The sequence below is a fragment of the Brienomyrus brachyistius genome, chromosome 8 (genome assembly GCF_023856365.1).
Source record: "Brienomyrus brachyistius isolate T26 chromosome 8, BBRACH_0.4, whole genome shotgun sequence".
Classification (NCBI taxonomy): Eukaryota; Metazoa; Chordata; class Actinopteri; order Osteoglossiformes; family Mormyridae; genus Brienomyrus; species Brienomyrus brachyistius.
In genome coordinates this window covers 246,284-270,575 of record NC_064540.1, presented here as the reverse complement: position 1 = coordinate 270,575, position 24,292 = coordinate 246,284, and the positions used below count along the sequence as shown (strand labels likewise).

The 24,292-nt window shown below is 45.1% G+C and overlaps 1 protein-coding gene across 5 annotated transcripts; it reads right to left on the bottom strand.

Annotated features, from left to right (window-relative positions):
* Nucleotides 1–1,090: 1,090 nt before the first annotated feature.
* ralgapb (Ral GTPase activating protein non-catalytic subunit beta) lies at nucleotides 1,091–23,951 on the bottom strand. Of its 5 annotated transcripts, none has more exons than XM_049021896.1 (31): nucleotides 23,777–23,951; nucleotides 21,957–22,159; nucleotides 20,917–21,119; nucleotides 20,346–20,512; nucleotides 19,353–19,539; nucleotides 19,069–19,200; nucleotides 18,745–18,923; nucleotides 16,874–16,921; nucleotides 15,843–15,994; nucleotides 15,543–15,759; nucleotides 13,189–13,390; nucleotides 12,888–13,055; nucleotides 12,360–12,474; nucleotides 12,021–12,168; nucleotides 11,877–11,941; nucleotides 11,556–11,703; nucleotides 9,264–9,397; nucleotides 8,813–8,995; nucleotides 8,569–8,720; nucleotides 8,299–8,474; nucleotides 7,487–7,590; nucleotides 7,135–7,290; nucleotides 6,677–6,886; nucleotides 6,334–6,492; nucleotides 6,046–6,211; nucleotides 5,825–5,947; nucleotides 5,445–5,581; nucleotides 5,178–5,283; nucleotides 4,850–4,931; nucleotides 4,394–4,542; nucleotides 1,091–3,194 (listed from the first exon to the last, which is right to left on the bottom strand). In XM_049021896.1, exons 2-31 carry the CDS (start codon nucleotides 22,125–22,127, stop codon nucleotides 3,001–3,003), a joined length of 4,533 nt encoding a protein of 1,510 aa, XP_048877853.1. In that variant the 5' UTR covers nucleotides 22,128–22,159; nucleotides 23,777–23,951; the 3' UTR covers nucleotides 1,091–3,000. The 5 variants fall into 5 exon arrangements, with proteins under 5 accessions (XP_048877853.1, XP_048877855.1, XP_048877854.1 ...); XM_049021898.1 differs by having other exon boundaries at nucleotides 7,135–7,287; XM_049021897.1 differs by having other exon boundaries at nucleotides 23,807–23,926.
* Nucleotides 23,952–24,292: the final 341 nt, after the last annotated feature.

The following is a 24,292-nucleotide window of genomic DNA, read 5'->3' as shown; positions in this document are numbered from 1 at the left end:
CACTTGTATTTCTGCATGAGAACTCCCACATACTGTCCTCCATACCACCCCATGTAAAATTTTCTAGATCCGCTACTGGACAAGGGCAAGAAAAAAATGAATTGGTGCAAAATCTATATATAATTACATTAATCAGTTTAATGTGCCAAGCAACTCAGTGACCGGATGTGGTGAATTAAGCCAGACGATAATATCAAAGTGCACTGGCAAAGGGCCACCATGCGGAGCGCAAGAGGACCACCTCTGCAAAGCCGTAATACGGACGGCGCCGTGGCGGGCATTCAGCCACTTTCGGAGCTTGGAGGGACCCTGCCAGGAGACCGGACGGAATACAGAAGACGACCAGATCCGGCGCGGTTCGGCACAAAGAGACTGCAACTGGCCCCGGCGACGTCAGCAGACAAGCCAGGGACTCGCCGGAATCAGCCGAGGGCATTTAACATCTGTGTAGCCTTATAAATCGCGAGCAAAGTGCCGTAAAACAGACACAGTAACAAATATATTCTAAAATGAGAGCAGTTTCACTTGATGCACGTTGATACCTGCTATCATTTTTAGCTGATTGATTTATATATACTGTATATGTCACATACGTAGCCGATTCACTGTTTATGCAGGTATTACTGCGGGAAGGGCTCCATCTGCTGGACACATATAGAATTATCTGCACCCAGCAGAACACACCTAATTGGTCTGTTACTGAACACATCCAGTCACAGGAGTTTGCGGCTTCATTTTCACAAAACAGGAGATAGTTCGGTTCAAGTTTAAGGAATAAAGGAAGGACAATGGCCGAGCTTCCGGACAAGCAGCCATATCACGGAAGAGGCTAACGAGCAGGTCCCAGCAGAATGAACAAAGACACGACACAGTTGGGTGTGATAAGAAATGTAATTTTTTTTTATGCAATTCATGTGTTACATTCAATATCCAATGTGTTACTAGGATATAGATATTTCCTCGATATTATATGTATTGATTATATATGTTATAAAATAATGCAATATACTACACTATATATTTTATAAATATATAATTGACATAAATACAAACAAGCATTTTCCTATAGAATAAAGAGAACAGACAAAGGTAACATACTTCACACCTTTATATGTACATGGTCTTCCAGCTTTATACATTTCAAGTTAAAAACTGCAAATATTTACAAAAGAAAAAAAAAACGAATCCTTTCATAGAAACAGATTTAAAAAATCTTATTTAGACAATGTGCTGAACCGAGGGTGTACTACATACAATGGCTTTTGTTATTTAACCTTCCACAGACTCTGGAGCATGAACAATAACCTAAACTGAATGATGTGTTTAAACAAAAAAAACAAACAATCAAAAGGCCCGAATCTGTCACATTTGAGTCGGAAATGAACTAAAGATCTAGAATGAATAACCTTAAGAAATATAAAAAAAGTAGGAAAACGTTACTATTTATAAACCCATAACCAAACTGCAGGTCAAAAGAGCAAGGAAAGCCCTCCAGCTTAGTTTGGCAGAATTCATTTTAACTTCAAACATAGTAAATGACAAGAAATAAACAAACATACAGGGACCAAAGTGGTTCAAGTTAAAATTAAAAAGAAATTCTAAGCTCTCATACACCTGCAAATTCATGAAACCCGCTGATATTTCTGCATCATTTACATATTTCAGTAAGAAAAATTGTAACTGAAAGGTCCAGCAAGAATTAGAACCGGGATTTTCCCTTAGGAGACCGGTGATTGAAACAAGACGGAAATGATCTTTTTACTCAAAAAGGTGCGACAAGCAGCATGTGAGCCCTTAAATGGAGAAGACGACGCCTGGAGGTCGGAAAGCTTGGAACAGTGCAGGAACAATCTGCCTGTTTGCAAATTCTTTTCTCAGGCATTACAGGAAACCCAGCCCAACATCCTTGGAGGAACAGACACACTGAAATGAACTAGTGATTCAGGCAAGACTCAATGTCATTTTGGCTTTTAAACAAACACAAAACAATAATAAAAAAAAACAATAGATGGGTAATCTACAGTAGCAAAAGTTCAAAATCGTTATCATTAAAAAGAACTGTTATTTCTACTGGGACAGTAACAGAGCTTTACAGCTACATTTCGTTTTCTTTAAAGGAGGACAGTATATGTTAAGGAACACAAGAGACTGTAATGAAGAGGGAGGAAGAGAAAAATACTCAGCAAATGCCCGAAACAGAGGTCAGCTGGTTAATATCGATAGAAGTTATTTCCAGGTGAAATAAATGCATAAAGAACACAACAAACTGCCTGAGATTTTATCAAAAAGACAGAGATATTATAAGAAGTCAACAAAACGAGAAGATTGCTCTCATTTCCTGATGAAAGGAGAAAAACTATTACAATGTCATGTCATTTATACCTACAGTGTAGTGCAGCATTAAAATAGCCTATTAAGTATAGTAGGGGCTATTCTCGTGCTAAATTGCATTATCTTATTTTTAATATCAATAAATAATTCTGTAATGGATTTTTTTGTATTAAGTAGAATAAACTACGTTTTCACATTCAATGATGTCTAAAAAAAGAAACTAAGAAATGTCCCAAAAAAGGCTACAATACATAAAATAATCATTTTAAATATGTCAGGGCAGAATTAGACAGCTAAAACAATGTCTATATAATGTTGTTTCATGGAAAAAAAAAGACTGGTGGACCTCCACCTTTAGCTAAGCTGTTTGGTTTTGAACACACTTCTGGACACCAGTGTCACAAACACTTGCACTGTTAGCGACGAAAGCACCCGGCACTCTGCCTCTCCAGTTCCCTCAGCAATTTTGGGAGGATGCTCTGCTAGTAAGTACAGTTTTGTCCGTGGCTGCGTCCATCCTCAATCGGGAGCGGAGTTTATGAGGCTGCATCCTTCTGGGAGATTTTATTCATGCAGCAAAAGGCTACCAAAATGCTGGTATAAAGAAACAAACTGGCATAGAAATGCAAAGAACCCAGTGCACCCAGTTATCTTCCCGGTATCTGCAGCTCACTGGCTGCTCTTCCCCTCGCCCACTTCCTGGAAGAGCGACGTGTAAAACTCAGGCTCCAACTGCTTGTTCCGGTATCGGTTGGCGATCTCCGCGATCTTCTGCTTTCTCCGCACGTGAGGCGGGCTGTAGGAGTCGCTCTCCAGCCTTTTTCGTCTGCATGCATTTATTACCGTCTGTCTCACCAAGAACCCTGAAATGAGCCAAGAAAGAGTGGAGGGGGAAAGGAAAAGAAAACGTCATTTTCTGTAGATATACGCAGGAGCGGTGGCTCTGAGACTAGGACTCTGTCCCAGCAACTGGAAGGTTACGGGTTCAAATCCCATGAATGCCCAGAGTGATTCTGCTCTGTTGGGCCCTTGAGCAAGGCCCTTAACCTGCGACTGCTTCATCCTGGCTACGGCGCTAATCTACATCCAGCCCTATAAGGAGGTCCTCCAACTTACAGGGATAACTTGGGGCTTAATACTCCAGCCACTGAAAAATACTCACAATGCTCCATTCGGACTAGTGTGGTGCTGAAGTATCACCTGCCAAATGGCTGAACTCAGGTTCTCATCCCTGAGGTGGTTTGTCGGGTTGGTGGGTGCAGCAACGCGCTGTAATCAGCGCACGCTCCATACCTCTATGTAGTTGTCACTGGGACTTAGATATGAACCCACTCTGAAATACTTCCAAATACCTTTTTAAAACACTGAAACGTCCTATACAGCACTGGGCAAAAGCAATCTTCACCTAGGTGTAAAGGTCTGTCAGCAATTTGAAAATCTCTCCTAAAGTAAGCCCAGGATTTGCAGCAACCATGTTTGGTCAATCAATACCACTGAGTGATTAATGTAATGTGATGTGATGTAATGTAATCTTAATCACTCAATCAATCAACCAATCAATTTGAGGAGAGGTTTGGGAACTTTAGCAGTGTCCTTCTACCCAGCCCACAATATATCACTCACTTTTTTTGAGAACAGAAGAAATTCTTGTTCGTTTGTGTTATTTACATATGTTCTGATGTTAAACAGTTTTGTTTCTGAAGATATACACACTTATTACCCGGACAAATAGCTTTAAACATTTTGATACTTTTGTATAGTGTTGCATATAGAATATTAACCTGATTTTTGCTGTTATTCAACAATGCTTATTAAAGATACGTTTCTTTTCTCCTCCCAACAGTAAACATTCACAGGTCCAGACGCCCGACCGGGAGCCTGACTACCTTTCGGTGTTTCTGCTATCAGTTTCCCTCCAAATCCACTGCCAAAGCAGCACCATTTCGTTTTCACTGCCCCCTGCTATACAGTCGTCTCTCAAACTAAATTCCCCATTCCATCCTTCCATTTGCATGTCACACAGACCCGGGAAGAGTGTCCCACCCAGAAAAAGGAATCTGACCTAAAGACCGCCTGCTGACCACCATCCCGTCCACCAGGGGAACCACCATGTTGAACTTTCCCACAGCGCCATGCAGCCTGATGCGGAACAAGCCTGTTTTCAGAGGATGGATGAAAATGACCAGGACGTCCTTCTCCGATGTGACGGACCTGGGTGGAGAGTCAGAGCATTAGAAACCCCCTCCATCCAAGCCAAGAAGTTGAGACATATTCACTGAAATCCTTAACAATCCAACAGTACCACCTACATCTACAAAAGAAGAGAATACGAGCACAAGTGAATCCATCATAAGAGATGAGACCACTCCAAGTTCTAGCAATTGTTTTTTTTATTAGCGCAAAAACAAAATTGCTAGCAAATTCGTAAAGAGCAGCCTGAGTTAAGTCTAGTCTAAATGCTAGGATGGTGGCTGTGAGATTCCCTGTTTTAAATACAAGGGAATTATATTAATAGTACCTGCAAGAAGTACTGCTGTTTGCAGTATGGGTCTCCAGCCCCGTGCTGGTCTCGATGAGGAGCTCAGAAAGAGGGAAGTTTTCTACGAGGGAGGGGGGAGAATATGAAATCATTCCTCTTTCAGGAAGGTGTGAATGTTTTTGGGAGGTACAAACAAAGCTGGGGAAAAAAATTCTGCAGTACAACTGCATCACAAAAAAACCGAACCGGCTTCGCTGCAACTGAGCACAGTTTTGCAATTCGGATTTAAACATAACTGGATAATTTTCTAGAATGTTAAACGGGATTTAGCGTCAGACCGGCCCATGCCAAGGAAGGAGGCCCTTACCGATGTCATCGTAACGCTCGACCCAGACAACCAGCACTTTCGTCTCCGGCCCCAGGGGGGGGAGCGACCTTCCTGGGGTCACTTTCCTCATCTTGACGGTGGGACTCTGCCAACATCAACACAATGGCTGCAAACGCCCCGCAAAAGAGACCCGGCACTGCTGGATTATCCTGCACCTGAAGTATTTTTGTAATGGTATCTTGGTCGCATCACACCTGCCTGTCTGGGACTATTTTAGCAGCACAATATGGCTTTGCTGAAGCCTACCCTTTGGGCGGGGGCAATGTTCTCTGACTGGTCTGGGAACAGCTCCAGCTTCAGGTTGGCCTGCTTCAGCATGCTGGGCAGTAGATCCATCTGAGACGGAGCCTCTTTGGTAGGCAGACTGTTCTCTGGTGATTCAGCTAAAGTTGGGGGTGAGGATGATGGTGAAGTCTCTTAACATTAGTCTTCGGCAGGTATATAATACATTTAAAAAGACAGTACAACAAAAATAACAGCATATTGATGATGACGATAATTAATGATGACAGATATACCAGCGGCATGTTAAAATGTAATAAAACCAAAACGCATCATGGGAAGCAGGTGATGAATTACAAAAGCGACTTGTTTCGATGAGAGAATCCTTGCAAAACGTCACTTACAAGAAGTGTCCATTAGCGAGGGGACGACGAAGGCGATTTCCGTCAGCGCGTCGGCGTAGTACAGGACCCTCTTCTCGCCGTTGAAGACGCCGCCCCCCGTGTCCCCCAAAACAACTGCCTCATCTGTCAGAAGAGCGAGACTCAGGGCGGATCCAGCAAGCGGAGGAGCGACCCGGCCTTTTCCGAAAGGACGACGAGGTCCGGGAGGTGACGGCACTCACCACGCCGCTGGAATTCGGCACCGCTGCAGGTGTTGATGGACCAGCTGGTGTACGCGCTGCCCGTCCAGCCCGGGTGAGTGCCCACCTCCACGGGCCAGCCCAGAGACAACAAGAACTCCACAAAGTGCTGCTGGACGTTGCTGGAGGACTCTACATTCTTTAGGATCTGGCCACGAATAATAATAATAATAATCAAAGCTAGCACACTCGCAGCAGACAAGCGGCACAGGGAATGGCATCAGGCTCTGCCCGCCCAGCTGTGACATTCTGTGCCCCCCAGCTGGTTACCTCCTGGCAGCTCTTTTGCTTCGCTTTCATGTAAAATATGAAAGCCGTGTCAAATGGCCGGCAGGGGAGCAAGTCCAGGTATCTGATGTCTTCAAAGAAGCTGGGCTGGGAGGACTCCAGGGCAATAAGGTGGGGGGGCAGTCGGCTGTTGCCTGGCTCCTGGAACGGCAAAACAAAACAAGGTTGGTCTTAATTATGCTAATTAATGACTTAAACCACCGGTTCATTAAACTGTTAAATTGACATCTCCCTAGTCAGCCTATTGTTTCTGGGTGTAAAGATGATAAATGATATAACGTATTGGAAAAGGCCCCATCTTGCAGACCAAACGCTCTCAGCATACCTTCAGGGCTTCCAGGGACAGGAAACCGAAGTGCGAGAGGAAGAGGCGGGCGCTCTGGAACTCCTGCGAGGAGGGGGGCGGCCTGCAGTCCACCAGCGGGTCTGGGAAAGGCTTATTCTTCCAGATCTCCTCGCTGTGGCGTTCCAGAGCCACCTCATACTCCACCTGCTTCTCCATCACATTGCGCAGCTTGTCATGGTGCATCTCCAACTGGGAACCAAAGGGTGGATTCTACTTCTAACAAATGCAAAGCCAACTCTGCCAGGCCACCAGATCCATATGTGCTACCTTCTGTTGTTTTTTTTACTGGCTAACGCTGCTATTTACAGAAAAAATATAACAAATACACCCCCTACTATATACTGGCTGAAATGCTAACACAATAACATCATAACAGATTAGTATAGACACTGACAATGGGCTTTTGTAAGCAAACCATGGTATACAAAGACACCTACCTCCTTATTTACAATGTCGTGTAGGTCTGGGACGCTGAGGTCAGCTTTAACAAACGGAATTTTGTCCACTTCTTCTGGAAAAGGTCTATGTTTAACGTTGAACCGAACGCCAACGTCATTTTTGGGTGTGGGCCGGCCCTCAGGGACAAACGCCTGCTGTCAGCATTGGGAAAAGAACGGGGGATGAGTAGGTTTGTCAGGAGATGCCCCCACGCTGAGGCTCGAAAACCTAGAGTATAATGAAGTATAACGACACCAACTACATTAATCTATGAGTAAATCTCATCGAGGCCTGACCCCACAACCTGACAGTGTTAGAGCCTTAGGGACGCAAGCCTACTGTATGCCATACCTTCTGATTGGCTCGGGCCCCTCTGGGCTGGTGGAAGAGCTGCATGGTCCAGGCGTGTCTCCCAGACATCCCTCGAATCAGCATAGTCAGGGACGGGCAGGGGTCTGCAGGGGGCACAGCTATGCTATTAGTGTTTGCCACCTGCCAGCCAGGCAGAGTGCTGGGAGTAGCTGCTCACACATACAGCTCAGGACACTCATTACATTTTAGCTATTAATTGTTCAAGGGACCAATGCGGATGTGGTGGGGACAGGATTTGGACCCGTGACCTTCTGGTCACGGGCTTAGATACCTAACCCAGTGGTTCTCAACTGGTTTAGCTTCAGAACCTACATTATTCACTTGGTCATTAAGTCACAGCGAAATTTGTGTCAATAAAAATTTCTGTAAATAAAAAAGTGTATAAAAATAGTGAATTGAACAGTAAAAAAGTCTGACAGAGAAAATTATTTCAAAATGTTTTTTTAACCCCCACGGCCCAGTGAAAATGGTCCCAAATCCCACTTCCGGGTCGTGACCCTAAGCCCACTGAGTTATAAAGCATGCCCTTACACACACAGCGGGTGCATGCACAGAGTTCTTTAAACAGCTTAAAAGAACATGGAAAGTAAACTTTATAATTTAACACCCCCTCTGTTACACTCCTGAAATGACCCATTTCTGTGTTATTTGCAGTAATTATTATTTTTATGTGGAGCAGAAAAGGCCAAAGACACCCACCTTTGGCAGGGACTCCGCTTGCACTCAAAGAATAGAAACTGCAGCTGGTGATTTATTCATGACAGAACTGGAGGGGGGGGGGGGGTACTTACTCTGTTCATTCCCCAGAGGCTGCTCCAGCATTGCCAGGATGACAGAATTATCCAGAATGAAGTAACGGAAGTTGCTCCTGCCAGCGGAGTACTTGATCAAGGTGTCCTCGTTTAGGAGGCTGCAGGGAGATGCTGGGCCGCTCGGGGTGGGGAACGTACCCAGGACCTGCATGATGCTGTCGAGAGGATGCCAGAGGTGAAGGGGGCATTAAAGTGGCACCAAGCCAAGCTGAAGACCTTAAAAAAAAAACAAGTCCCGCCCCCCCTCACCATGACAATGTGGCCTCTGCCGCGTCTTTGACCCTCATGGAGGCGGGGTTGTGCTCCTTATCACCCTTGTACCTCACTTCCTGGTCACCGGTTTTTGATTTGCTCCCTGATATCCCCAGCTCTACGATCTCCAGCACCTCTATCAAGCAATCCTGCAAGGAGACATGGGGGAGCGATAAACCCACAGCGCCGCCCTGGTGGCTGGGCTGAGTAACGGCAGCGCTGTGGGAGACGGGTCTCCTACCTTTTCATCCAGCAGGTCGGGGTGCTCTGTCAGCCACACACACAGGCACTGGAAGGCCGCCACGATCATGGAGTGCAGGTCCCGGGAGTGCAGGGGTGCGGGCCGGCTGCATTGGTACACGATGTAACCGCACACGGAGCTGACGGCGCGCTTCCTGTCCGAGGACTCGACGTTGACCTTCACCTGCGTGAGGGAATGAACAGCCGGCAGGAAGTCACGTGACCCGGGCTCTGTGCCTTTCATGATGTACGAAAAATGCACTTTTCAAGTTCAAACTTTCATTTGAACTTGAACAGCGGAAGCAGAATACAAACCTGAGGCATGTTTCGATTTAAACTTTGCATATCAAATGACTCAGCAGCTCCAAAGATATACAAACTTAACAGCCATACATCAAACCGCGTACGGTCGTGGTCAGACCATGTAGCACAGGCAGCACAGACTTCAGTACCTTAGCCAGGCCGGCCAGTAACTCCAGAGCTGCCAGTGAGATGCTCATGTCCGGCCTCCACTGGGAATTGAGCCTCTGGGTGACCAGGTGGATGCATCGAATCAGAAGGCCGGTGGCCGTGTCTGTATGAAGAGCTACGGTAGGACCAGCAGAGTCCCGTAAACATGCAGACAAGGAGGGACGGGTGTCGTCAGGCATTCAACAGCTGAGCCATACGCAGCAGATAAGACAATACAAAGGCCACTTTGTAGAACAATTGTCAAATTCCGCATCATTAAAGTAACCCAGGCCCAAGGTATCAGTTGCCCGGAGGCGGTAAAGACAACAGACAGGTATTTCACACAACCCACAAGTCCAAACCAAAGAGTTTCTATAGATTGTTAGCGGGAAGGGTAAGTTACACAGCAGTAGCCATACATTAGGTCAAAACAAACAAAATATTGCTAAAATTTAATTTAAAAAGTTAATAAAGATTTTGTTTAGTATTGCCCTGCAATGGGTTGGCGCCCCATTCTGGGTTGTTCCCTGCCTTGCACCTGTAACCTCTGAGAGAGATGTTAGACACCCACGATGCTGAATTGGACAAACAGTTTCAGAAAATGGATGGATGGATGGATGGATGGAAGAATGGGTGGATGGAAGGAAGGATGGATGTAAGGATGACTATTGCCATGAGTAAATTTGTTTATTAAGCTGAACTTAGGGGTGCCACTAACGGCTATTTTGCTATGGATTAATTTATTGACTATTTTATCGATTGGTTGGTTAATTTAAGCACTTAATTTTCCTCCAGAAAATCAAGTTGACCATTTAATTTAAGGTAATTTTATTTAGACGAAAACAAACTATGTCATTGCACAGCTTTAGATAACGAATGAACACTGAATTGGCGGTGAAGAAAGTTACAGCTTAGCAAATACATAATCTTTTAAAAGAGGAGATTTCGTAGTTAAGCTAGGCAAAAAGTCATTAGTGGGATGGTGGTACTGTTTGCTGATTGAAGTCCGACATTTTTTGGGTAAGACTTTTTAAAACTAGTTTCTGTTTTCCTTTCAGTTTCATTTTTTACGGTAATAACACTGGTCCCAACAAGCCCAACGCAAACACTGCTAAAGTCAATCAAGGTAGAATAAGCCCAGATTTTTGCCTCAACATCTTCTCAAACACTTATTCGATGAAGATTCTAAGGTAGCAGACATACAACTCCATGGCTTTCATAATGGGTGTATTTGGCAACTATAAGGACAAAAGATATTTAAAAGCGTTGTATACTAATGGTAGCTTAATAAACAGGAGTAGACAACATTTACAGTGGTTTTGCCTACTCTGGCAGTCCATAATGCAGAATACCGCCTGTTTGTTCTCCTTTCAGGCGCTTGTACTTAGCGTTAATGTCACTGTGGTATGCCATTGAAACTTTGCACAAGGTAAAACGACCTTTTCGTTCTGTGACAATTTGAACAACTCCATAATTACATAGTGATACTAAAGGAAATCATTTGATATAATGAACTGAAGCATTTTAGAAATCAAAAAGGCAATTTAATAAAAATACATTTTTAAAAAATGATGCATTAATTTAAAATACCGATTGACGCATTTTCAGCGTCGACATCACCTACTACGTCGACTAATCGCGGCAGCCCTGAGACGAACGCTAAACCAGCTCACTAGCTGCACTGTGTATAAAAACTATCCCCCAAATCATTCCTCCCTGACCTCCCAAAATGGCCGCCATCTTCATTGTTTAAAAGGAGGTCATCTTCTGAGGTACCCAGCCTCTTTAACCGTGAAAAAAAAAAAACGCAAAATCAAAGTGCAGATTTAACCTTTTTTGATGAAAATGAGATGCTTCTGATTGTACAGCAGTATTCAAATCCAGCTACTACCAATGTAGCAATCTATCGTCTGAAAGGTCACATCACCACAAACATCTACTGTTACAGACAAACGTTTTTACAGCGGAGAACATCAGCATACTCATAAAATCCTCTTTATACAGGTTAAATGGCACAGCACCACTCCAAACATAACACAGAAATAAAGTTTGGGTCATATGCATTTTTACCCAGTGTTTTTTTGTTTACATCTCCAAATCACAGTTGACGTGACTGCTAAAAAAAAAAAAGGTGAATAACATACAAATTATTTTTATATGTTTATTAGCTGTGGAAATAAGAAATAAACAGTGCGTGGATTTAGGGTTAAACTACTATATTACGGCTAAAATGATCTGATCCACAAGACAAGACCTGAAATGGCTGGTAGCATCTGCTTGACTGGGTACTGTACCATAGTCCCGGAGGAGGGCCTGAGCTGGTCGCTCGCTGTCTGGGGTGGTGATGTCAGAGCTCCCCCTGCTGGTGGAGCTGATGCCGCTGTTGTTCCTGCTGTGGCTCTTCGCCGACACGTGGCAGCCCTCGCCACTGCCCTGCGGCACCTGCCGAAAGAAGGGCCGCCGATCTTTAACCACGTCCGCTGCCGAGCCAAACAAGCCAGGCCAACTTGGCTCCCTTTGAGAGTCATTCGGGTAACTCACTACTGGAAGGTGTCATGAAATGGCGCAAGGAAAAACCATGGGATTGACATTCAGGATGCCGAATAAGTCATTACCAGTTCAGCTTGCGTCCCCGTCAATTCTAAAACTGCAGAGTCCTGGACGATATTCAGCATCGCCCCTATAAAAAGATAATTACAAAAAAGTTAAATGCAACAAACATATCTCCAGTCATAATTCAAATGGCAACGGGGACCAACCAAGAATCATCTGTGTGTTGTGGGGGTCAGTCTCAGTCTGCAGGGCACCGATCAAAATGTTAATCAGACGCAGTTTTAAGGAGAGAAATGTCACAGGCTTGTCATGGTGCGCGTTGTCATCGTTGCTGAACTTTCCTTCCAGAAGAACCTGGAAAAATCAGGAAGAATGAATTTGGACTTAATGATCCACACTACTAGATGAACAATACACCTGCTAATCATGATCTACTTTTGCATCATGCCCTCTGATGGGTCAGTACCACTGAGCAAAGAAGCCGCGGCAGAAATGTCTGGATGACCTTAAGGAGCTTTGATAACAGAAGAGATTTACCGAATTACCTCGGATTTCAAGTTTCCAAAATGATGGGGTAGGGGCAGCATCGATAGCAGAATGCTAATAGAGGCTCTTCTCAGGTCCGTAGGACTGATGTACGTCTTGAACTTGGACAGTTCCCTGGACATGGGAATCCAAACCTATCAGGAGTGTCCTGTGGACCCTCAACCCAAAGACGTAGCGGGCAGCTCATCCACAGAATAAGACTTTTGATATGTTTCTCTCGATCTAACTAAATCATTGCTAATATTTTAGGACTCAATTTTTTGAATAAAAACTACATATCCCATTGAATAGAAACAAAAGGTAAGCTAAGAGCAACCATCTGCCCAATAACAACGTAAGATAGCAAAATTATACAGTGGTCTCAAATGACCAAGATATAGTTAATTGATGAGTTGAGGCTCCACCCAATACAATCAATACATCCATCTATCTATCCATCTTCCAGCTGCTAACAGCCAATCTAATACAAGGTCATAGTGGGCCTGGAGCCAATCCCACGAAGAGCAAGTGTAAATAAGAGTTCTCACCGATCAGGCAAAATAGTTTCCAGTGCAGAGATAAAGTAAGGGACCACGGCATTGATCCCCTTCAGGTCAGAAGAGAAGAGAGCAGACGAGTTCAGGATTATGCTGGCCAGTACGGGGCGGCAGATGAATTCGGAGATCTGAAGACCCTGGATAAGAACCATGTAAAACCTGCAGAAAACATCTCCATTTAGTTGAAGAAAATTGCCAGGTTCAACTACTACGAAATCTAAAGCAGACCTGAAGAAATTTAAGGTTAAGTCTTCATCTTGGTTTATCGCATTAATAATATGGCCGTTTTTACCTGGAAAGGTAGACAGGAAGAATTTCCTCCCCAGTCTTCTTGCTACAAAATATCCTGCATAGTGTCCCACATGCCTCTGCCCTTCCTGACTCATAGTTGTCTGGGAACTCATTGGCGTCAAACATGGGGTTGGAGACCAGAGTGTCTGTGGATATCTGGGAGCTCTTCCTACGCAGCTCCACTCCAGCTTGGGTGGCTAAGGCTGATGGGGTGAGCAGAGGACACAAGCTAAATGGAACCAAACATCTCCCACTGGGACATCTGACAAAGATAATACTAAGAGAGAAGCTCTTCTCCACTGCTGCTGAAAAGAGACCAGCTGCACATCCAGTGTTTTTCAATAAAAGATTTAGTTAGAATTCAATAACTTATTCAATAGCTCATACCACAAACACACCCAAAAATACAGAACAAACATTATCAGAGGAAGAACTCTTAACAGTAACACACAGAGAAGCCGTAAATAGGCACTTTCACACCGCAGAAACGTTTTTACGGAACCAGAACCTTTTTCCAGAACTAGGAACTTCTGTCAGGTTCACATTGCAGGAACTCGGCCCGATTGTACTTCCTCTGAGACAGTTCCCGAACCGTTTAGTACCTACTCCAGACTAGGGCTTCGTCCAAATTTAGGGGCTGCATCCTTTAAAGAATCTTTTAATGTCCTTCGAAGATTCACACAATGATCTTCTTGGGGAAGATCAATGATACTAGCAGAGCAAAAATCGAGCAGATAGAATTATTTTTATGCTTCAGTTACATTTAATGAATATATTTTTTGCTTGTATCTCTGTGGAAAGATGCTCTGCTTTGAATCCAGCGACCCTCCTTCCCAAGGGGGAATGCCATCTCTGCGTCAAAAATTTAAATCAGAAAATCAATATACTTTTGTGCAATATCCCTGGTGCTGAAACTTGTCAGTCCTTATTAGCAGAATAAGATAAAGTAAGATAAAGATAATATTCTGTGAAAACGAAAGATCAATCTGCCAGCCAGATATAATAAAGAAATATAAATATATCGTGGGTCGTATGGGAAAAATATAAATAAAAGGATGTGTCCCATGTAGATCGCAATCACTCCCTTACAAATAACTAACAAATAAATTTAGCAAACCGACTTGTTCATTCTCCGTTGTTTTGTTGCAGTGTGGTTCTTTCGATGTATGTGTGAAGTTTAACCTACAATCTTTGTGTTTCCCATGCTGATTTGTCATAAAGGTCCCAGTTCTGCTGTACGGAGTGAAAGAGACACACGAAAGTGATGAAATGAACTAAGAATGAAATGAAAATAATGAAATAGGCGTCTTTACGGTGGTTATTGTAAATTCACTGGATATACGTCACAATCACATAGTTAATTACAGGGTGGGTCAGATTCATCAAGCCAGAAATCTTTCCCAGCTAGAAACACAGAAAGGAAGTGGACACATTCCCCCACCCCCACCCCCACATCCTTTTCCTGAGGATAACAGCAGAACGGCAGGGTCTCTGCATCAACAAAAGCTCAAAACTAAAGGAAACGTGGTGGCAATGGTGACAGGAAAAACAAAAACAAGCACTGAAGTTTGGGAAAAGGCATTGTTCCTACTTACAAGGTGTACAAGAAAGAATTTGCATGAAATAAGTTGCATGATAATAAAAATAAAAACAGAAGTAAATGAAAAGGACTGGGATAGCACGTGTACATACTGTTTTTTATCGTATCAAAAGTAGCCCACTAACACTGGTAGCCAAAGGAATTGTTTTAAACTATCCCATTAGGGTTTGTTGTACAACAGCAAAAGATAGGTCAGGTCAGAGCAGGCACAACAAGAAATAAAAATTAAATGTCACAGGTGGAGAACTAAGCGTTTCCAACCCAAAAATATTTCTTTAAGAAAAAAATCCCATAAAAATTCCCAGAGTTTTTAAGCTTTCTAGGATATCATAGGAGACAAGATGGTATAGATCCGGGGTAGTTACTATCTGGTGTGCTTCAGAGAGCAGGTAGGATGGAAAACCCACTGGACACTGGCAGTTCAGGATCCGGCCGGCCTACTCTGGCTGCAGACTCATGAAGGGTCGACTTGTTGTAAATAAGACTTTACCGGCACGGGCTGCTGTCAATTTTGGAAAGCAGGCAAAAATACGTGCGTTTGAAAATAAGTGCCGGCCCTGAAAGCATACGCCCACCCAGCTACTGTGCACAGTTCCTGCACAGGAAGCGGAAGGCGAGAACGGGAGTTCTGAAGGACTGAGACAGTGTTTAGTTTATGCTGAGTCTGTCTGTATCTATTGTATTTTGAGAGCCACTGACAGTCGAAACAAATTCTCAGTGCATGTAAACAAAAAAAAACAATAAACCATTCTTACCGGTCATGCTGCTGTCCCGGTTCATTCCGTTGTGGAGCCTGCAGTGCACCAGAGCAGCGTCAAACAGCCATTGGCCAAACAGATTAAGGATGCTGTTGACCTTGGGCCGTGTCGGGGCAGGCAGGGGCCGGGGCTCGGAGCTCGTTTGGTTTGGGCTGGACAGGGGGGAAGTGGAGGACGGCTGATGGGGCAGCTTGGGCGGGTGGGACGGAGCTCCCTGTGTGCAGAAACACAAGCCACTTAGCCGTCTGCATCGCAGAGGGCGAGCCGACGAGGAAGCGGGCGGCTGCCGCCTCACACCGTGGAGGACTTGCTGGCTGCCCGGGCCCCCCCACTCGGCTTGTGCCGGCGACTGTGAGGTGGTGTGGTGTTGGTGGTAGACGGAGGCGGGGGCATGGTCAGCCTGTTGACAGGAGTGGGTGGAGCGCTGTCAGACCTGGGCCGAGAAATTCCTAGGTGGAGAGGCATACCGGGCAGGATCAAGGGAGGGAGAGAGAGAGAGAGAGAGAGAGAGAGAGAGAGAGAATCCTGTTATTACCACAAACAGACTGGTCCTGTCTCATTACAGAGGGTTAGAAGCATTAATCTCATTGGTGGTGTTAGCCATGGCCCCCATACCCAAACAACACAGAAAATAAACAGACAGGAGGAAAAGTGCAATGCGAGAGCATAGCAGCTGGGTTAGAGGTAAAGGTCACCCAACAGCTACAGTGAATAACCCCAAACCTAAGCAGGTCAGCTTCAAGGAGAGGAGTTTGGGAAGGAGACTCCTGGCCCCTCAGCAAAGAAGAAGGTATGCAGACCTGACCACGTTCTGTACAGGCCCACCTTTCCAGCAGATGGAACAGGAAGCAAATGTGCGTTACTATAGTAACACAGGTGGTAAATGGGTAGGCCGGGGAGCTCATCTGAATTCTTAGACAAATTCCAGGTACCGGAATGCATAACTGCAGCAGTTTCACAGCATAACCAGCCGTGTTTGAGTCAGGAATGCCACTGTGTTCCATAAGAAATAAGCCTGCTGGAATGTATTCTTAGGCACTGTGACACGAGAAGACTATTGGACAGACAAAGCAAAAAAAAACAATGCAAATAATTGTTATATCATCTCTGATTGATTCTGAAAAGCAGATCAACCCCAGTAAATCACTCAATCATTCGAATCAATTTTAATGTGAGGTTACTGAAATGCTAATTCTAATGATTAGTATGTGGCTTTTAGTTGTACACACTTGAATTTTCACTTATGCCCGAAAACATACAATCCTTCCATTCACACAAGCATTAGTAAAACTGTTACGTCGGATCCAACTTATTTACTTATGCAATACCTAAAAGAGGAAGTCCATTACATACTGTACTCTTAGACACCGTAACCCCTGAGGAAGGCAAACAGACAAAATAATTCCACTTAGCAGAAGAGAAACACTAACGGCACGCCACAAAACAGGAAGAAAGGACCGTATCGCTCACCAAAGGTCAGAAACGAGAGGTTATGGACATCTGGCAAAAATTATAAAGGCCTGTGTATCTATACACAGTCATGTTAGGCTAGAAAACATATGGAAGAATCTTCAGAGGAACTGAAACGATTCCAAAAGTAGGATATTTCTGGTACTAAACCAATTCAACTGTTTGTTTTTAGACCGGAACTTATACTTACACTAACTTTCACCAAATGTTCCATCTGAACAAGTAGTATTTATATAGTTTGCTCAAGTAACCCATTGACCTTTCTGTGGGACACAGACGTCGGCTTTCTTTCAGTGTAATGTTTCCACGGTGACCTACAACAGACAAGTCTCCTAATCTGTAACTAGAGAAGACAGGGGGAAATACCTTATTTACCGTAGGAAAGTCTGTGCAGAAACGTTTCACTGAAAATGCCGAGTGTTTTTCTCCCATAATAAAATTCACCCAGTAACCAAGTAACGTCCAAAGACAATGGAAGGACACAGCAATTTTCTTTTCAGTATTGCAGACATACGTCCCACTCCAGCTAAAACAGAAAACCACTCCAATTTACTACATGGCTGCAGGCCAGTTCAGTCACCTTCAGGATACATCAGAAACTATGCTCAGATACCCATGTGCCAATTTGCTTTACTATTGTGATTATAGTTGATTTTCTAGTGTACCACGAGCCAGGACCTGATCTCGTACTGCTCGCTTTGAGACTATAAGATCTAGAGAGAGCAAACAAATTCAAAAGAGTGAGGAGACTAAACAGTGAAGTGGAGCTTTAATAAGAGACCCTCAGGATAGGGCTTCTGATAGAGGGTCTGGGTGGGTGGGCCAGAGCCTGGCCTGTAACTCATAAGCTAAGGTGGTAGCAAACCGTTAACCAGCCATCCCATGGTTTATGTTTAACCAGCAGTTTATAGTTGAACAATCCCTTTCCTTATTATTTAGCTTTGGCGGATTCAAAACCCTGGGGACTGGACAGGCCAAGATGATCTGCAATGACGGTCTGCTGACAAATTCATACACGAGAGCAGAGTTGCATCCGGGTCAGTGATGCCTTTGGATCACCGGGACTTACAATGAAACGACTCCTAATATTTCACCCAACCTTCAGATAGCTCACAATAATAATGAGACGGGATTTTCACACCGCAGCACCTCCATCGCTTAGGACAATCACGGTCATCTGATACGCAAAAACCTCTAAGATAACGAGCTCTTGATAAGAGAGTGATTGGAGTCAGACGTTCCAGTCAAATCAGATTTGGGTTTGTCCCTCCCTACAGCATTCGAAAAAACCACACGATGCCTACTGCTCTGCTCCCTCTGCACGAGAATCCTATTCAAGTGCAATACGGCCCAATCAAAAGGGGTTCAGAAGCCATTTGTAGGAGACTATAGGAAGCTTGTTTTGCTGGAAAGCTAAAAATCTAGAAAATTCCAAAGACTTCCAAAGTTTTTCTCACAATTACATATATTTTTACCTAAAATGTAAACTACTTGCATTTACTTCTCTCTTGTATATTTCTTTACCTATAGTATACTCCAGTTATTAGCTGTCTGTTATCATGGTGTATCCAACAGTCACAAATTGTTCCAACAAAATTTGAACATGGTTGTGTGACAATTAAGTTTCGGATTCTGATATACAGACTCTTAATTTTGAGTAATGTGATGACTATGAGAAGCTGAGCTAAGCCAAGACTTCCGCCTTGCCGTGAACTTTGCGGTCTCTCACCGAGAAACGCGTCAACCAGAAAGCTGACCCCGCGCATGGCTCGGAAGAAGATCTGGGGCAGCTGCTTGAGGCAGGGGTGTTGGACGACCTCCTGGGGAACCCCACCGACGCCCAGCAGCTGCTCCTGGAACTTGGGTGTGGAGCTCACGATGATGGGATTGCTCAAGTCCACCGGATTGCTGCAAGGTGGCAAGGGGAAGGTGGTCACGACGGGGGAAAACGAGCGAGGCCAGGGTGGCAGGCTCACAAGCAGATGGATGACAACCGACTTCAAGCGTTCCTATGCAAACGCGGCGGCGAAACGTGCGTCTGTCTGGTCCTGACCTCAGCATATGCAAAAAACGGAACCAGGTGTGAGCCACACATTCGTTATCCATCTCTGCCGGGATCAGGCCGGCGTCCTCATCTGGAACTTTGAATGGGGGGAACGAGGGACCATAGGTGAACCGCAACAATCTAAAGAGGCAAATGAGAGAGAGAGAGAGAGAGAGAGATTCATCACGGTGACATTGACCTGGGGTTAGCAGATGCCAAAATACTGGGAAATTACTCATTGTAACCAGACTACAATACAAACATACACCCCAACTCAGGGGCTACCAACTTGCCTAGAGGTGAGGGCACAGATGACCCTACTCCACTGCTCCACCACTGGGGGGTGATGTCTCCAGTTAGCTAGCATTTCCCTGGCAGTCTTCCAATATGGCGGAGTGGGAAAGCAACGCGTGCAGGCCAGGAACCAGACCTCAAACAGCACGCTGATCAGCTTCTCTGCCAGCTTCTCTGCAATGCCCCCTACCAAGGGTTGACAAAATGCCAAATGTGCAGAAAGATAAAGAAAATTACGAAAATAAAAGGGCGTAATCATCATCATCATCATCATCATCATCATACGATACTTTTGTTTTTGCTGCATTGTACTCGACAATAATTAGGTTTAAGAAATAACTAAGTAGTGATAAGGAAATACTACTCGATACTGATAGCCAATTATTTCAAAAACTATCACTGATTGTTTCCAAGAACATTAAGAAGTATTTATTTTTTTTATAAGAATAGCCCAACTCTGGCATACATCAGGTCCGAACACTATATAACTGTATACATCTTATGTAATTATAACATCAACTGACATTTGTCTAATTGTTTAGTAACATGGGTGTGCAAAGCAATATAGGTCACCATTTTAAAGGGAATTATTGTCTGTAAATATCGGCTCACTTTGAACCATCAGCCAGCAGTCGATTGTTGCTGTAGAGGCCAATACCGCTAACTGGCCGATACAACCGGTACATCGCTACTAATAATGCACATCCTCATGAACAAGAAATATGATTTCTGTAGACTTCACAATATGTAACAGACATTTAGACCATGCAGAATTGTTAAAAATCTGTCCAACAATGTTTTCCATGTTAAAACTTTTCCCTTTATAAATACATTTTCACATGAACTACATGTGAAGGTTGAAGTTTCAAATCAGACCCCACTGTAACTCAATAAGAGGGTTAGTTGTCGTGGAAACCGTACTGTAAACCAGGCCAGGGGAGACTGAGACAGACAGAGGCGGACACGGGAACCCAGGGGCCGTGTGGACTGACCCCCGACGGTGGGCGGGGCCAGCATCGTGTCATTTATGCGCAGGAGGAAGAGCAGCAGCACCTCCCAGGTCTCCCTGACCATGTTCTCAGACTCGCGGGCCAGCTTCTCCACAGCTATCAGCACCCGCTGGCAAAGGCGGAAGTGGCTGGGAGTGTAATGCTCAGCTCTGTCACAAGGGGGCGAGACAGCAAGAGGACATGTGCGAGTCAGGTTTACCAAAGGACACGCCATCCGAACCGCTTATGCCTGGGACGGGGGGGGGGGGGGGGCAACATAAGCAGCCAAAACCATCAGTACCTTTAAGTAAAAATTACAATTTTTATCGACAAACCACCCGACCTGCAGCATGTCAGGTGCAGATCTGAAGGTGATCTCATCAGATTTATTGGCTCGAAGCCACTGGAAACGTGCATCTGCGGTGCAACAGAATCTAACCACATGACCGCTGGGATATCTGAAAGACGATATCTATATGAAAATGCTGCTTGTGCAACAATCAGTTCTGCCTTTGAGTCAGTGGCTTTTACCACTTAACTCTGCAGAATGTTTAAGCACATAAACCTGAAATACCTGGGCAGGAAGAGGTTGTGCAGGTGTTTCAGGATGGTCTGCACATAGAGGTTCGGCTCCTTGATGATGGGTTGAGGGATGGATTCCCGAGGAGCTACCAGCGCCATGATCCAGTCAGTGTAGACGTCAACGCACAGCCGAACCGTATCTTCATCCAGAGGTAGCGTGAGCCCATAGCAGAGAACTTCCATCGTCCACTTCACCTGCAACGACGACATCACCTCAGGCGAGGACCTCAAGTGTCGGACATTACGCCAGAATGTCAACACCAGCTTACGCTCAATCTGAATTTTTTTTACATCCTACACTTCCCACAAAAATATTTAGGCTACAGTCTTAATATAAATCGGAAATTGTAGCAAAAAAAATTACCAATATTACTGATGGTTCGGGAGGTGAATGGAAAACAAATGCAAAGAACATGTTTTTGTTCTCGTGAAACATGAACAAAAGCTAATAGCCAAGACAAGGGTAATTTGAGCAGCTCCTCCCCCCACAAGGACACCTAAAGCCAGCATCGCCATGAAGAAGGAGCCATTAACCGGCTGGGGAAGTGACTGATAAAGCCGTGAGCAGGAATACCCACGAGGGCACGGGGGAAACCCTCCTGCTCTTATCTTTAAGTGCAGCGGCAGAAAGGTACGGAGGCTTGTAAAATATGCGTGTGCAAGGTGCTCTCGAAAGACAATGGGACTGGCGTGAATCACAAGTAACAGTACTCACAAAGCGCTAGACCTTCTGAAGAGGAACCCTTGGAATAAAACTCATGATGAAACCTTTGTATATGGATTCAGTTCTGACTGCATGACTAGAAGACAATAAACTGTAGGTGACTTAGCTTTGATTAGTTTCTTTGCCCCCGCGACCCAGTAGGATAAGCGGTTTGGAAAATGGATGGACGGATAGTTTCTTTGCTGGGACGAACATGAATATTTCAAGCCAAAATGCTTTTGACACTTTAGCCGCGGTGACTGTGGTCGTCCGTTTGTTGTTAAAAGGACAGGAAAGTGGACAGACGGACCCTCAGACCGCGAATGTACCTCTTTGTCCGTTTTGAGGAGACTTTCAGTCGGCGGGGAGCTGAGCACCAGGGGGCGCACCACGGCATTGGCGACATCACGGCCCACGGCAGAGGGATACGTGTGCAGCACACTCAGGTGGCCCCGGTCGCTCTGGACCACGAGGTGTAAGGAGCGCCACTCGGAGTACATGGCGAGTGTCGTCTACGCGGCCTGGACGCCACCTGAGATGCAAGAAAAACGTGGCACTTTTGGACAAATTAAAACGGCATGAAAGTAAATATCACTTTTTGCTTTGCAATGGACAATTAGCCAAACATCTATCCATCTTTCATCCAGTACGGGATCACGATGAGCTATAAGGCTGTCCCATGAAACACGGCGGACAAGCCAGATGACACCCTGCATGGGTGAAAGTGCATTTGCTTAACTATGAAGGCTACAGGGAAAACCCATGCAAACCTGCTTAGCAGATGCAAACTTCACACAGAGAGCAGAGGTGGGATCCTAACCTCCAACTTTCGTGGACTGAGACTACAGTAGCACTCACTGAGCCACCGGCAAACGTTTGTCAAGGACGGAGAAGACAACAAAAACAAACAGCAAAGAACTGCATGTGAGTGCAATGCTGCAGTTCGTCAGAAGGAATCCTGTTCAGTGTCATAGCCCTACAGTAACTCACTTTCTGGCATCTCTAATTTCGCCTCAGATCTAACCATCCAGACATCCACACAGCACATGGAGAAAATGTAAACACCACCTACATGGGGAGTGGTTAGAATTTGAACCCCAGGCCCTAGAGTTGTGAGGCAACTGTAAAACCCACTTTACAACCGTACTGTCCAGTTACAAACAATTACATTATAATCTCCTCAAAATAAATCACAGTCATTCAAAGCGCACACACACACACACAAACGGAAGTACTGTATATTCGCGTTGCACTGCTTTAAATCTGATAAATCAAGAGCCAAAATGATTCCTTCCAAAAATAAAAGGTATTAATAAACGTTGATCAGTAAAACAGGTTCTGAAAAAGTGAGGGTGGTAGTGACTGACTAAACGCGTTTATGGTATTAATGTCGGGATCGGGAATTATAATACAACTAATAGCGCAAGATCTCGCACAGACGTCCAGTTGCCGCACTCTGAGAATATTATCATAAACAGTAAGTAATATGTAAAGTGTCACTACTGCTGCTGCACCCCCCATGTCAAATTAACATTACTGTCAGCCTTAACGCAGCTACCGAATGTTTTACACACAGGCTTCCAACGCTACATGGGTGGCGCAAATTTTAAAACTGCATCAACCCAGTTTACAGCAAACCATCTCATACTGTAGGTACAGCCCGGCAGCCTGATCAGCCAGCAGAAACTTCCCCCCTCCAGTTCATTCATTCCGTAAAAACTCATTTCCTTTATGTGCACGCATGCATGTCCTTTTCATAGCGGCTCGATCGTTTCTGCCTTTGTGCGGCTACTTAATTTCCATCTACATTAAAGGATACATAACAACAATAAGAATAAAAGGCGAGCATGCGGATGTTTGTCATCATAATGAACACGCCGGGTTTACAGGACGGAGCCCCGGCGGCTTCGTACAGGCGTCCTGTGACCCGGGGAGCTAGCGGACGCGCCGTAGGAGCGGCCGGCAAACGAGCGACTACGGCTGGGGTAGCGCACCGGTAGTCGGCCGCAAGGTGAACTGCGATTCCCCGTTTAGGTTTTGTGCAAAAGGCCGCACTGCGGGGTTCGCACGGCGTTTAAAAGAAACCCCCCTACACACAATCAAGTAAACTGAACTGGCGGCATTAAAGAAAAGCACGGCGGCTAATTACCAGCGTGAACGAGGGAGGCCGACATATTACCCAGCTGCGTCTTCCGCACGGACGCCGGTCTGCGGGCTGGGGCGCGTCAGCAAGGGGCGCCGCCGTAGGATCAGCCTTGCGCGCAGCAGCCGTCCGGCGGAGTCCGGCGCAGTCACTGCGGGGAGCGAGAGGCGGCGCCCGCGGCCGACGATCTCCGGGCACAGCGCCCTCTGTCATTCCCCGTGAAGCTGGCGACATACTTGCCGATGCGCATAAGTATATAAACTTACCCCAAGACTGGTACAAATCAAACTTAAGTTTCATAAATCCGGTAAAATTCAACACATTTATTCAAATCCTGCCAGAAGTCACTTTAGGCAACCTATTCCCCTCCATAACTACCAGCAATGTAACGATCCCGAGTGGCCTTGTCTCACCAAAAGGGGTTCGGGTTAAGGTCACACGGTGTAGCACTCAGAACTGCGGTTTTGACTAATGGTCCAAGATTGTGTGGTTCAAGTCATCTGGAGAGCATAGATCTCCATT

Excerpts from the sequence above, each read along its gene's own strand:
- ralgapb (XM_049021896.1), bottom strand. The coding sequence starts at position 22,127 with ATGTACTCCGAGTGGCGCTCCTTACACCTCGTGGTCCAGAGCGACCGG. Across the intron at positions 19,201-19,352 it reads ATCTGTGCCCTCACCTCTAG|ATTGTTGCGGTTCACCTATG; the intron begins GCAAGTTGGTAG and ends TTGCCTCTTTAG. Across the intron at positions 18,924-19,068 it reads CGTTTTTTGCATATGCTGAG|CAATCCGGTGGACTTGAGCA; the intron begins GTCAGGACCAGA and ends GCCACCTTGCAG.